General features: G+C 45.1%; 1 protein-coding gene across 7 annotated transcripts in view; it reads left to right on the top strand.

Annotated features, from left to right (window-relative positions):
* The window catches only part of col14a1a (collagen, type XIV, alpha 1a), a 143,710-nt gene that overhangs the window by 62,761 nt on the left and 64,911 nt on the right, over window positions 1-16,038 (top strand). For all 7 annotated transcript variants that reach the window (XM_077209533.1, XM_077209539.1, XM_077209520.1 and 4 more), the window contains 2 exons: window positions 1,132-1,254; window positions 9,529-9,678. In XM_077209533.1, coding sequence (XP_077065648.1) covers window positions 1,132-1,254; window positions 9,529-9,678 — 273 coding nt within the window. The remainder of the gene's footprint in view (window positions 1-1,131; window positions 1,255-9,528; window positions 9,679-16,038) is intronic.

Here is a 16,038-nt window from a genome sequence, read left to right as displayed (position 1 = left end):
ATTAATAAGCATAATATGTATTATCCATTCCAGCCCTGGTCATTCCCACACTAATGAACTGATCAAACCAGCTCGCTTCACTCTGATGGGATTGATTTACTACAGCTTTCTCCCAGTGATCATCTTCAAATTAGAGTCCATTCTCTGATTAGAGATGCTAATGTCACCTCATGTTGAACTTGAGATCAGTGTCTGCTAGTTGCCTTGGAAAACATTTGCCCTTGTTTCTGATTGAGTTTGAGGTTGAATTAATTATCAGTGGGGTGATATTGTCTGGGGAGGAGTAGTAATTATGTGAAAACAGACTTTTTTGAGAATGCTGGGAATTCAGGGTTGAACCAATGCATTGATTTATTTATTTATCCTACGGTTTAAAAGTTTAGAATTAAAAAAAATATATATAAACTAATGCATTAATTCAGCAAGGATGCATTACATTGATCAAAAATGACTTTTACACTGTTACAAATCCTGAAAAGTGTGTCACGATTTCCACAAAAATAATACTCCCAATTTAAAATATTTTAAAATAGAAAATAGTTATTTTTACTGTATTTTTGATCAAATAAATGCAGCCTTGGTGAGCATAAGAGACTTTTTAAAAACATAAAAAAACTTTACCAAACGCAAACCTTTTAACGGTTGTGTAAATGCCAAATTGATTGAAATGTAATATATTTGTTTTAGTTCTGGTGAAGATTTATACACTAAAAGTGATTGAAATATAATACATAACATTTTCAGTGGTAGTTTAAAAAATATGTAATTCAATATATATTAATTATATATCAATTTAATATAATAAATTAATGTTATATATATATATATATATATATATATATATATATATATATATATATATGTGTGTGTATGTGTGTGTGTGTATTTATTTATTTAATAATGAATGGTTATTATTTCATTCATATTTTATTTGTTTTATTTTAATGAAATAGTTATTGTTATTTAACATTTTCAGTAGTAGTTTTGTAATTAATTTAATGTATATTAATTATATATTAATTTAATATAATAAATTGACGTTTTATATATATATATATTGACATAACCAGTAATTGACATGAAATTACCACATTGCAAAAGCTAATCATCTTCTGTCTTCTGATTGGTTAGTGCCACTTTCAGGTCCCAGTAACCTCAGGGTGTCTGATGAATGGTACAATCGCTTCCGCATCAGCTGGGACGGCCCTCAGTTCCCCACTATGGGTTACAGGGTGATCTACCAGCCTATCTCTGGTATGTATGTGCACACACACACACACACGCACGCACGCACGCACGCACGCACGCACGCACGCACGCACGCACGCACGCACGCACGCACGCACGCACGCACACACACACACACACACACACACACACACACACACACACACACACACACACACACACACACACACACACACACACACACACACACACACACACACACACACACAGAGCACATTTAATCTTCTCCTCTTTCTGGCATGCTGTAAATCAACCACAAAACACTGTTACTAGAGCTTGACCAGCCACACAAACACACACACACACACACACACACACACACACACACACACACACACACACACACACACACACACACACACACACACACACACACACACACACACACACACATACACACACACACACACACACACACACACATATGGATGTCTGCACAATCCCATTTAAAAGTACTACATAATTCAGTATTAAATTCCAGACATACAGAAGGTATGAGTCTTGAGTCTCTCTAAACATATATAGGACGGTAGGATGAATTATTAGCAGCTTGTTGGGAGCAGTTTGAAAGGGCATTGGTAGGTGGAGATACTGACTCCACGTCTGCTGTTCTGAATATGACCGTTCTTCCATCTGCAGTCTGAGATTCAACTGTAAACAGAAGCTGTAATGTAGCTGCATCACACCAGAGGGAACAAAAAAATATCACTGTAGTCTGTTTTCCACTGAAGTCCAGCCCAATAAAGTCCTTTATTCCATTATATTATCTTAAACTCCTATCTGTGGTGGAGAGTAATGGCTTCTCCACCTACATTTAATGCCCTTTCAATCTGCTCCTAACAGCTGCTAATAATTCATCCCACCACTGGTCATGTCTACTGTCCAGAGCTAATTTTCCATGTGTCTTTGTGTGTGTGTTCTTAAAGGGGAGGGTTTGCTTGTTCTCATTTTATTTCAGATTTAGTTTTCCCAGTTTCTATGTGATGGTTAGAGTGTAATCCTATGATTGTAATTATGATTGTCTGTGAGATCCATCCATTCTAGATGCATCACATCATTGGGATGTTTAGTTTGTGACGCCAGAAAACATCACTTTAGTTTTGAAGTGTGTTCTTTAAGGGGTCAAGAACAGTATATTTTTTATTTTTTTTATAATGAGGTCCACTTATAATGTTATCAAGATTTTGACATAAACATATGAATTTAGAAGTAATTTAGAAGCTATTTTCCACCCTGTTTTTGACCCTGTCTTTCGAACACTTCATTTTAATGGACGTGCCACATTCAAGACTTGGAAGTATACACAGTTATACGTGACAAAGGATGAATTACAGGGTTTTCTGTAAATGGAATTTTGAATGGATGTACTGATCGTTTGTCACACTGTCATTCTTATAGGATATTCATCGTTCATCCATTCAGGATCACAGCAAATGGCTTAGAACAAAACAATAACAAAAACAGCGTTCTCTACGTGCTTTTTTCCATATCTGATAATCAAACACATTAACCTCATAATGCCGAAGCAAAGGAAAGAACTATCACAACTATTGAGTTTGACTGTGGTGCTACAGTATAAATATTCAGTACATATAAAATTATCTCTATCAGAAAAATCAATAGTGACACATGGAAAAATAATGTTACTCACACTTGTGTGTTGTGACATTACGGTTGGATCCAATGTAGTTGGATACAGCATACACTCTGCCCACCGACCTCGATGTTGTCTGGCTTGGTTTAGAGGTCAAAACGGAAGCCTTCAGTGATGAGGATGTTCCCAAGAAAAGGTCACCCATAACCCTCCTCACTCAGCCCCTCTAGATTCTAATAACTTGAAGCCAAATGGACCATGTGGGCAGGGTATGGATGGACACCTCAGTGTGCAGGTCTGGTGAAAAGAGAAGGCTCACCAGAGCTGCTCACTTATGACTTCGCAGATATCGTTCATCTAAACGACCTTCCGCAGTCTTGCACTGTCGAGACGGACCAGTTTAAACTCAGTCTGGCTGTGGCACGAGTCATAAGTTTCATCAGCTCATCATATTCAGCGGTTTGCTGCGTCGAGCTGGCAACAGATCTCTTAATTATAACCGTTTCTACAGACACCACATCTATTATAACGGAATCGCTGATGAGCAATGCGTCCTTGATTTCCGTGAAAGAAACCGATGAGTGGGCTTCCATCGGCAGGCGTTAAGAAACGCGGGCATGGAGGAACACAGTGCTTGAATTGTCTGCTCGCCATTATTCTGCTTGGCTTCTATCCTTTCTTCACAAACTGCCATCTTCACACAGCACTCAAACAAGCGGCTTCATGAAGACTAAGATTAATGCTCTCAGGCACCTTTTTTATTGTTTTTTATTAAATCTTTTTTATTAATGAATACAAAAAAAAAAGTCTCAGGTTACGTATGTAACCCTGGTTCCCTGATAGGGAACGAGACGCTGCGTTTGAGACACGGTGGGAATGCTCTGCGTGATACGTCGTGAAGCACGTGTAAAATCAGTCCAATGGAAGCCCGCTACGACATAGGTGACGTCATTGACCAGGAAACTATAAAGCACCCTTGAAATCAGACCGCGACAGCTTCTGAAAGGCCTGAAGCAAGTCGATCAGGGCATGCAGGAAGTAGGGCAGGCAAACGCAGCGTCTCGTTCCCTATCAGGGAACCAGGGTTACATACGTAACCTGAGACGTTCCCTTTCAAGGGAACTCGAGCTGCGTTTGAGACGCGGTGGGAACCCCATCCGCACTATGCCATAATGACAAATGCCTGTTCTGTGTGAAGTCCTGCGCACACTAAGAAGCAAGCAGCCTCGCCCCATGAGTGGAGAGGTCAAGGTCATAGAACCTGACAAATGTATGCGGAGAGGACCATCCTGCCACATTACAAACGCCAAGAAGAGAAACACCCGAAATTAAGGCCAAAGAGGCCGCCATACTCCGAGTAGAGTGGGCCCGCACAGCCATAGGTGAAGGCTGTCCGGCCGCTTCATAAGCCAATGAAATAGCCTCGACTATCCATTTACTCATAACCTGTTTAGATGGAGGGCATCCTCTCTTGAGTGACCCAAAACAAACAATAGTTGCTCAGATTTACGCCACAGGGCAGTTCTGTGAACGTAGGCATCTAAAGTCCGGACTGGACATAACAGGTTAAGCTGTTCCTGGTCTGGTGTATTAAAGGGTGGAGGATAAAAGGCCTGCAGCACTATTGGGCCCCCAACATTCAGTGGGACCTTAGGGATATAACCTGACCTGGGGTAGAGAAATGCCTTCACCATACCAGGTGCAAATTCCAGACATGAAGGAGCAACCGACAGAGCATGTAAATCACCAATTCTCTTGATAGAGGAAATAGCAAGGAGAAATAAAGATTTTAGGGTGAGGAATTTTTCTGAAACCTCCTCAATGGGCTCGAAGGGAGCCAAGGCCAGACCCTCAAGTACAATGGCCAAGTCCCATGCCGGTGCTCTAGAGTGCAGTGCAGGTCTCAACCTCAATGTACCACGAAGAAAGCGAGTGATTAAAGGATCTCTCCCAATAGAAGCACCCCCCAGAGTGGTGTGGTAGGCAGATATAGTCGCCCCATAAACCTTCAAGGTGGAAGGAGATAATCTGGCAGAGAAACGGTCTTGCAGGAAATCAAGAACTGAACCAACAGGGCAGTTAACAGGATCTAAGCGACGTTCACCACACCAAGTGGAGAATAATTTCCATTTCAATGCATAAAGCCTTCTCGTGGAAGGAGCTCTGGATTGGAGGATGGTCTCAACGACCTCAGTCGAGAGACCGGATTCCCTGAGCCGGGCCCCTTCAGAGCACTATTGGGTTTCCACAACTCCGGCCGGAGTTGTGGAAACCAAAGTTGTGGAAACCAAAAATTGGGTTTCCACAACTCCGGCCGAGGGTGAAATATTGTGCCCCCTGCCTGGGACAACAGGTCCCTCCTGAGAGGAATCTCCATGGGAGAGCCGTCCAGAAGAGACACTAAGTCCGAGAACCAAACTCGGGTCGGCCAGTAAGGGGCTACTAGTAGCAGACGAGCCCCTTCTCGGTGAACCCTCTCCAGAACCCCCGGGAGCATCGGTATCGGGGGAAAGGCGTACAGGTGCAGCCTCGGCCACACCTGCACCATAGCATTCAATCCGAGAAGAGCTGGGTGCATGAGAGAAAACCACATGGGACAATGAGTTGAATCTAATGATGCGAAAAGGTCTACTTGAGCCTGATTGAACTTCTCCCACAGGAGCTCCACCACCTCTGGGTGAAGTCTCCACTCCCCGGGCCTCAGCCCCTGTCTTGACAGAATATACGCTCCCACATTCTGTTTCCCTGGAATATATACTAGCCTGAGTGACAGCAATCTCCCTTGGGACCAAAGGAGGATCTGATGGGCCTGTTTGCAAAGGTGTCGTGACCTCAGACCCCCCTGATGGTTGATGTAAGCTCCCCATCCCGTGAGTGAAGCATCCGTCAAAAGCGTGACGCATCGACAAGAAGCCCCCAGCACTGGACCCTGGGCGAGGAACCAAGGTTTCTTCCACATGACCAAGGCACGAAGGCATAGCCGCGTGACCTTGATCCTGCGGAACGGATTTCCCCTTGGAGAAAACCCCTTGGTCCTGAGCCACCACTGCAGGGGTCTCATGTACAGAAGGCCAAAAGTAATTACGTTGGACGCAGCTGCCATGAGACCCAACAGTCTCTGTAACTGTTTTACAGTGAGTGACTGGCCTAGTTTCACATTCCTTACGGCTATGAGAATCGCAGAGATACGCGCAGGAGAAAGACGTGCCTGCATTGTGGTCGAATCCCAAATTACCCCCAGAAAAGTGGTCCTCTGAGCAGAGAGGAGCACACTCTTCTTGTTGTTGAGCCGCAACCCCAAATTCTTTATGTGGGACAGAACGACATCTCGATGCCGAACTGCCAACTGCTCTGACTGAGCTAAAATCAACCAATCGTCAATGTAATTCAATACGCGAATGCCCTGGAGTCTCAAAGGAGCCAGAGCTGCATCCACGCATTTTGTAAAGGTGCGGGGTGATAAACCTAGGCCGAATGGAAGGACCCGATACTGGTAAGTTTCGCCCCCGAAAGCGAACTTCAGGAACTTCCTGTGATGAGGATGGATAGATACATGGAAGTACGCGTCCTTCAAGTCTATTGTGACAAACCAGTCCTCGGACAGAATCTGTGATACAATCTGTTTGAGTGTAAGCATTTTGAACTTGAGTTTCTGAACTCTGCTGTTTAAATGGCGCAGATCTAGAATAGGACGCAACCCTCCATCCTTCTTTGGACCAATGAAGTAACAGCTGTAAAACCCTGACTCTCAGAAACCCTTTCTATAGCTCCTTTTTGAAGAAGCGTCAGTACTTCCTGCTCCATAACCAGAGCCTGCTGTGAGTCCACTAACGTAGAGAGGACCCCCTGAAATCTGGGCGGACGAGAACCGAACTGAATTCTGTAACCCTTTTCTATTATACGCAGGACCCATGAAGAAATATTTGGCAGAAGTTTCCACGCTGCCAGAAATTCCGATAGGGGAACCAGTCCCTCGGGACTGGTCTCTGGATTTGATGGAACAATCATCTCGGTGCCCTGAACCGGCGAACCGGCAGGGAACAACCGAACTGACCGTTCTACAACCCTCCTCAGAGGATTGCACGGGGACGCTGACACCTCGGCGCCCTGAAGCGGCGAACCGGCAGGGAACAACCGAAGTGAGAACTCTCCTCGGAGAATCGCCCCCCGGAGGGTGCCAAGGAGGGACGGTTCCTCGGAACCGTTCCTCCCTGGAGGGGACCACCCTCAGAAGCCTGATAGCCTTGGCGTCAGGACTTCTTCTTAGACCCAGCTCTCTTAGTGATGACAGCCCTCAGATCCTGTCTACCTCTAACAGGCTTGGGCTGCAACCGCCACTCAGGAACCCCAGATTGAGGAGGAGCCCGAGCGGCGACGCTCTGTTTTTGCTAATATCTGTGTGTGTGTGCGGAGCTCGTAGACGGACGAGACTGCTCAGGCTTTATGTTGCGAGCAACCTCGGGGACACTGGACCGGTCAGGAAGAAACCTCTGAAACGCAGCCGCTTGTTTTTTGTTTTCTTGGAACCGATCGACAACACAATTTATAGCGTCGCCGAACAGACTTGATGGTGAAAGCGGTGCATCCAGAAGAACAGATCTATCTTTGTCTTTAATATCTGAAAGATTTAGCCATAAATGACGTTCCGTGGCCACCAGGGCTGCCATAGAACGGCCCACAGGTTTGGCTGTTTCCTTGGTGGCCCGGAGAGACAGATCTGTCGTGCGACACAATTCTCGAATTGCCTCAGCACTAACTTCCTCACAACTGTCCATGTCCCTCAGCAGGTCAGCCTGGTATGCTTGGAGAATCGACATAGTATGTAAGCATGCCGCTGCCTGACCTGCTGCCGAATACGCTTTACACACTAACAAAGATGTATTTTTTAAAGGTTTAGTGGGTAATGTCGGGGCTTTCAGAGAAGACGATGACTCGGCGGAGAGATAGCTTGCTAGCGTGTCTTCAGCACGAGGCATAGTCAAATAACTAAAGTAATCAATCCCTTGAACTTTACTATAGTTACTAGTCTGCTGATTATGCACTCTGAAAGAAGCCGGTTTAATCCACGATCTCGAGACCTCGGTGTGGAGATCGGGAAAAAACGGGAGTTCCCGACGAGGAGGCCGTGATCTAGATGGCAGATATCGTTCATCTAAAAGACATTTTCTAGATTCAACATCAACATCATCGGCTGGCCACTCAATATTTAATTTAGTAACAGTACGAGATAAAACCTCCCAAAGCTCCTCATCAGCAGGGGAATGAGCTGGCGAACACTCAATATCCCCCATATCAGCGACATCCAGATCCTCAGAACTGGATAGCCGCAATATTGTTGCCTCAGCCTGGGAAGGAGAAGCCGCAGAGCGGGCTCCTTCCTGGGCAAAGACACCGGATCCAGCAGGTAAGGGCTGAGAAAGGGCGGGTCCCGTCTCAAACACCGCTACTAGATCCATCTGCGAACCCCAAGATGAAAGCCGACGCTGTGCCTCGGCAGCAGCGGGACCCGCACCTCGGGGAGCGCAAACCGAACCGTCCTCCTCAAAGAACGCCCGGCAAGAGCGGAGAGTTTTCATAGACAAACTCATGCAATGCTCACAATCAGCCCCCTCGAGGACTGACTGGGCATGCTCCACTCCCAAACAAGCAATATACATACGGTGTGTGTCCACACCCGTGATATAACGAGGGCAGGGAACAACACAACGCTTATAACTCTGCTTGCTCACCATGGTGATATATATATATATATATATATATATATATATATATATATATAAGGGGCTTGACAGACAACAATAAATAGACAAGGACAGATATACAGAGAGCGCTTGCTGAAGGTCCAGAAGCTGTCGCGGTCTGATTTCAAGGGTGCTTTATAGTTTCCTGGTCAATGCCGTCACCTATGTCGTAGCGGGCTTCCATTGGACTGATTTTACACGTGCTTCACGACGTATCACGCAGAGCGTTCCCACCGCGTCTCAAACGCAGCTCGAGTTCCCTTGAAAGGGAACTGAATACAACAAAATGGCACAAAACAATTATTATACAAAAAATACCAGCGTGGAAGGCTCAACACACATAAAAAATAAGTAAATAAAAATAAAGAAATAAATTAAATTAAAATCGGTTATACAATACTAACAGATTGTATAATTTTGATGCACCTCGCTTTTCCATTTTAGATAGTGCATCTGAGAAGTATTTTAATTCGTTTCTGAATATAATAGACAAAGGAGGGGGTCAGCCGCCCTTTTTATATGCTGTGGCTCAACTTGCGACGTCATTGAATGCTGTGTTTGTACACGTGCCTCAGACACCGGGTTCCGTGAGGGTGCGTCCGCATAGACATTCCCTCAAAATGCAGCAATTCTTCAAAGTTTCAATTAATTTTGTGTTTCACAGAAAAAAGTCAGTCATACAGAAGCAAAATGAAAATGACTAAATGCTGATAGATTTTTATTTTTGGGCAAAATAATCATTTAACAAATGAACCATGCTTGTGTTTTTCATTTACATTTGGAATTCTTAATTATAACAATAGCAAAAATTACAATTGTATAACTGAATTACTTGACTAATATTATAAGTGTAATTCTAGGAAAAAAGGCACAAAAAAAAAGTTTTTTACTGTAAGTTGACTCTGAAACTGATTGTTTTCATCTCTTGTCTGTGCTCTTACGCAGTGTCAGGTCCGGCTCTAGAGACGTTTGTAGGGGATGATGTAAACACCCTGCTGATCCTCAATCTGTTGAGTGACACAGAGTACAGCGTTCAGGTCATCGCCTCCTACACCACCGGATCCAGCCAACCCCTCACCACCAAGGGCAAAACACGTCAGTCTTTATTATCTATCCCAACAGCCCACCATTATTTTGCTGCAGCATCACATCAGATTCATAGTAATTTGCCTCCTCTGTGATCGTCCTTGCTAAGAAGGTTTTTTTTTCTCTATTATAATATGCAACAGCAATAATATGGCTATGTAAGCGGACTATCGAGAACCATCCCTATTGTCTGTTAATGAAACCTGAAGGCGATCTTTGATAGGCAGCCAGCTACCCATATATCAACATTCAGACAGACAGCTTCAGTAATGACAGTCCTTTGCATATAAATTTGATATCGCCAGGTACATCACAAAGTAATACCTGTTTTAGCGATTCTCATCAAAAAGCAAACAAATTATGTTTTCTTGAGGAATGCTGAGGCCATCCATCAGAACACTGTGGTGTCAACATCCCACTACCAGTCACCACTGTCTTGTTTCAGTCTAGTCAGATAAACAGACAAAATGCTTACAACACCTGCGTCTGCAACTGATAGGCCGCTATCACAGAAAAACATTTGTATGATCATAATATAAAAGGCAGGTTATACAAAATATCTTTCATCAGGGTTCATCCTGTTACTTCCACAATCAAGGGTGTAAACAGTACTGAGATATTTTATGCAAGTTAAAGTATGTGTTAAAGTTTATTTAACTTAACTTATTTAATCTAATTTGGCATAATCTTATTAAATAAACTAATTAATTAAGTCTAAATAAGAATTTTTTTAATGTTTTTAATTTTCCTATTAAAGTTACTGTGATGCACAAATGTTTCAAAGCAACCAATTAAATCACAATTTTCTCAATAGAACACACCACATGTTCTAAAATATATTGTGAAATTGTTAAATGTTAAATTCAGCACCATTTTATTGTTTGATACTTGAATATATATTTATTTGTGTATATCTATATATGTATATGTGTGAGTATATATAATGGCTCGTTTCCACTGAGCGGTACGGTACGGTACAGTTCGGTACGGTACGCAATTATTTGCGTTTCCACTGTCAAAAGTTGTGAATGGTACCAAAAAGCCGAACCGTACCGTACCACTTTTTGGGTACCCTTCCGTTGGGGTACCTAGCACAGTGGTACGGTACTAAAGGGTGGAGCTAGACTCACTGCAGAACGCTGATTGGTTGACAGAGTATCATCACTTGCGCGTGCTACAAGGGGAATGACAACATAAGAAGCGCCATTTTTTTAATATACAGTTGGAATATAATACTACGGTTATTCTTTCACGAAATGTAGTTTTAAGAGTTTTTGAGGCGAGAATGTAGTTGTTTAAAGCTCAAATCTGCGGTTTATTTATAAGGATTTATGATAATGGAACAGCCTTTCCTCGGCTAGTCGTTCTGACGTTTGCCGCTGACTCTTTAGTGTTAATTCGTCTTGTGTATATCTAACGGGTGATCTTTGGTCTCGTGAATCGATAATTCGTTCCCTGGCCAATCGTTTTGGCTGAGGGCTAAGTGAAGTTTCATATATTTAGCCTATAACTTTTCCGTTGTAACGGTAACGTTAGACTAGCGCTGAATTTTTATATTTGACGGAATTGTTTGCTTTATTTCTTATTGTAAATTATAGCTTCTTGTAACGTTACCTTTTACTTATACTTCTATAATGGCTATTATTGATAAAACTGAAATTTTTAACAAAAAGAGATAGGGTTGAGTTTTGTCATTTTTTTATTAGAAGATTATCACTGTAATGTTGTTTATTGCAACAGTTTAAATTTAAACGAAATGCAGGGTTGTGTTTTATATTTTGGTTTGTTATAAATAGGCTACCGTTAAACATGCTGTGAATAATATAATCAGGTCTATACATTGCCTGAACCACATTTGTGTGCCTATAATAATTAAAATTTATTTAAATGAAAACGAAAAGAGGCAGAGTGGTGTTTTATAACATATTTCATTTTATTGTTGCCTAAAAGGTACATGCAGAGTGAGCTGAGTGACGCTTTCATGAATGCGCTGTTCCATTTGGAGAATTACCGGACTCGCGTCCTCGGGAGTCCTTCTGCTGAGAACTTTACATACTTGGTATTGAGAAATGCCTAATGTCGGCGCTTGTCTTCTTGTGACAAACATGCCGAGAAGCAAGGACAAGATCTGCTGTATGCCATCCATTGGTGTTACTTTGTCGCTTTCTTCTTCGCACGAAAATGACGTTGATGGCTTCTTTCCGGCAAACACCACGCCTATCACGTAGGGTACTGTTGGCGGTGGAAACGCTAGCTGGATCATGGTTTACTGACCCGACCCGAACCGAACCGTACTGTACCGTACCGTACTGCTCAGTGGAAACGAGCCATAATACATACACAGGTAAAAACTTGAAAATTTTGAATATCATGCAAAATAGGTTACGTCTCAGGTTATGTATATAACCCTGGTTCCCTGATAGGGAACAAGATGCTGCGTTTGAGACGCGGTGGGAACGCTTTGCGTGATTACTTTGTGAAGCATGTGTAAAATCAGTCCAATGGAAGCCCGCTACGACATAGGTGACGTCATAGACCAGGAAACTATAAAGCAACCCTGAAATCAGAGATTAATCAGAGATTCTGAAAAACCTGAAGCAAGTCGATCAGGGCATGCAGGAAATATGGCAGGCAAACGCAGAGTCTCGTTCCCTATCAGGGAACCAGGGTTACATACGTAACCTGAGACGTTCCCTTTCAAGGGAACTCAATCTGCGTTTGAGACGCGGTGGGAACCTCATACCCACTACGCCATAGTGACAAATGCCCGTTCTGTGTGAAGTCCTGCGCACACTAAGAAGCTAGCAACCTCGCCCCAGGAGTGGAGAGGTCAAGGTCATAAAACCTGACAAATGTATGCGGAGAGGACCATCCTGCCGCATTACACACGTCAAGAAGGGAAACTCCCGAAATTAAGGCCATAGAGGCCGCCATACTCCGAGTAGAATGGGCCTGCACAGCCATAGGTGAAGGCTGTCCGGCCGCTTCATAAGCCAATGAAATAGCCTCGACTATCCATTTACTCATAACCTGCTTAGATGCAGGGCATCCTCTCTTGAGTGACCCAAAACAAACAAATAGTTGATCAGATTTACGCCACAGGGCAGCTCTGTGAACGTAGGCATCTAAAGCCCGGACTGGACATAACAGGTTAAGCTGTTCCTGGTCAGGGGTATTAAAGGGTGGAGGATAAAAGGCCTGCAGCACTATTGGGCCCCCAACATTCAGTGGGACCTTAGGAATATAACCCGGCCTGGGATAGAGAAATGCCTTCACCATACCAGGTGCAAATTCCAGACATGAAGGAGCAACCGACAGAGCATGTAAATCACCAATTCTCTTGATAGATGAGATAGCAAGGAGAAATAAAGTCTTTGGAGTGAGGAATTTTTCTGAAATCTCCTCGATGGTTCCAAGGGAGCTAAAGCCAGACCCTCGAGTACAATGGCCAAGTCCCAAGCCGGTGCTCTGGAGTGCAGTGCAGGTCTCAACCTCAATGTACCACGGAGAAAGCGAGTAATTAAAGGGTTTCTCCCGATAGAAGTACCCCCCAGACGGGTGTGGTAGGAAGATATAGCCGCCACGTAAACCTTTAGGGTGGAAGGAGATAACCTGGCCGAGAAACGGTCTTGCAGAAAATCAAGAACTGAACCAACAGGGCAGTTAACAGGATCTAACTGACGTTCAACACACCTTGTGGTGAAAAGTTTCCATTTTAGCGCATACAGCCCTCTCGTGGAAGGAGGTCTGGATTGAGGAATGGTTTCTACAACATTGGTCGAAAGACTGGTTTCCCTGAGCCTGGCCCCCTCAGAGACCAGGCCCACAGTTTCCACAACTCCGGCCGAGGGTGAAATATCGTGCCCCCGGCCTGGGACAGGAGGTCCAACCTGAGTGGGATCTCCAAGGGGGAGCCGTCCAGCAGAGACACCAAGTCCGAGAACCAAACTCAATAGATATCGGGGGAAAGGCGTACAGGTGCAGCCTCGGCCACACCTGCACCATCGCATCCAGACCGAGAGGAGCTCGGTGCGTTAGAGAGAACCACATGGGACAATGGGTTGAATCTGATGATGCGAAAAGGTCTACTTGAGCACGACCGAACTCTTTCCACAGGAGCTCCACCACTTCGGGGTGAAGTCTCCACTCCCCGGGCCTCAGCCCCTGTCTCCACAGAATATCTGCTCCCACATTCTGACGGAATATATACCGCCTTGAGCGACAATAACTTCCCCTGGGCGCATAGGAGGATCTGATGGGCCAATTTGCAAAGATGACGCGACCTCAGACCCCCCTGATGGTTGATATAGGAGACCACTGAAGTGTTGTCTGTGCAGACCAACACACGATGGCCTCTCAGGTCTGGCAGGAAATATTTGAGTGCTCGAAATACCGCCATCAACTCCAAACGATTTATGTGCCAGGAACATTGATGGTCCTGCCAAAGACCTTGCGCCGAGCGGCCACTCATGACCGCCCCCCATCCCGTGAGGGAAGCATCCGTCGAAAGCCTGACGCGTCGACAAGGATCCCCTAACACTGGGTCCTGGGCGAGGAACCAAGGTTTCTTCCACATGACCAAGGCACGAAGGCATAGGCGCGTGATCTATATCTTGACAACTCGGCGCCCTGAAGCGGCGAACCGGCAGGGAACAACCGAAATGGCAACGCTGCGGCTCTCTTCGGAGAGTCGCCCCCCGGAGGGTGCCAAGGAGTTTCCTCAGTGCAAAGGAGGCGGTTCCTCGGAATCGTTCCTCCCTGGAGGGGACCACCCTCGGAAGCCTGATAGCCTTGGCATCAGGACTTCTTCTTAGACCAAGCTCTGCTAGAGATAACAGTCCTCAGATCTTGTCTACCCCTAACAGGCCTGGGCTGCGACCGGCACTCAGGAACCATAGATTGAGGAGGTGCCTGAGCGGCGACGCTCTGTTTTTGCTGAACTCTCTGAGCGGAGCTCGTAGACGGACGAGGCTGCTCAGACTTTATACCACGAGCAGCCACGGGGACACTAGACCGGCGAGGAAGAAACCTTTAAAACGCAGCTGCTTGTTTCTTATTTTCTTGAAACCTATCGACGAAACAATTTATAGCGTCGCCGAACAGACTTGTAGGTGACAGCGGTGCGTCCAGAAGAACAGATCTATCTTTATCCTTTATTTCAGATAAAAATTAACCATAAATGGCGTTCCGTGGCCACCAAGGCTGCCATAGAGCTGCCCACAGACTTGGCCGTCTCCTTGGTGGCCCGGAGAGATAAATCTGTCGTGCGACGCAATTCTCGAATTGCGTCAGCACTAACTTCCTCACAATCGTCTATGTCCCTCAGTAGGTCAGCCGGGTACGCTTGGAGAATCGACATAGTGTGCAAACATGCCGCGGCCTGACCTGCTGCCGAATACGCTTTACCCACCAACAAATATGTATTTTTTAAAGGTTTGGTGGGTAACGTCGGGGCTTTCAGAGGAGAAGATGACTCGGGGGAAAGATAACTCGCTAGTGTGTCTTCCGCGCGAGGCATAGATAGATAACCAAAGTGCTCAATACCTTGAATTTTGCTATAATTACTGATCTGAGGGTTATGTACTCTGAAAGATGCCGGTTTGATCCACGATCTCGACACCACAGTGTGGAGATCGGGAAAGAACGGGAGTTCCCGACGAGGAGGTCGTGATCTAGATGGTAGAAAACGCTCATCTAACAGACTTTTTCTAGATACCACATCAACATCATCGGCTGCCCAGTCAATATTGAATTTAGCTACAGCACGAAATAAAACCTCCATAAGCTCCTTATCAGCAGGGGTATGAGCTGCGAACACTCAAAATCCCCCATACTCGCGACATCCAGATCCTCAAACTGGATAGCTGCAATATTGGTGCCCCAGCCCGGGAAGGAGAAGCCGCAGAGCGGGCTCCTTCCTGGGCAGAGACACCGGATCCAGCAGGTAAGGGCTGAGAAAGAGCCGGGCCCATCTCAAGCCCCGCTACTAGATCCATCTGCGAACCCCAAGATGAAAGTCGACGCTGAGCCTCAGCAGCAGCGGAACCCACACCCCAGGGAACGCGAACTGAACCGTCCTCCTCAAAGAATGATCGGCGGGAGCGGAGTGTCTTTATAGATAGACTCATACAATGCTGACAATCAGCCCCCTCGAGGACTGACTGGGCATGCTCCACTCGCAAACAAGCAACACAAAGCTGATGTGTGTCCCCACCCGTGATATAGCGAGGGCAGGGAACAACACACCGTCTATAATCTTGCTTGCTTGCCATTTTATATGATAGATATATGAATATATATTGGGCTTGACAGACAACAATAAATAGACAAGGACAGATATACAGAGAGCGCTTGCTGAAGGTACAGAAG

Source organism: Siphateles boraxobius, unplaced genomic scaffold, assembly GCF_051911475.1.
Source record: "Siphateles boraxobius isolate OS27281-9 unplaced genomic scaffold, OSU_SipBor_1 12, whole genome shotgun sequence".
Lineage (NCBI taxonomy): Eukaryota > Metazoa > Chordata > Actinopteri > Cypriniformes > Leuciscidae > Siphateles > Siphateles boraxobius.
Note: the sequence above shows the minus strand (reverse complement) of the source record. Positions and strands in the feature narration are given on the sequence as shown.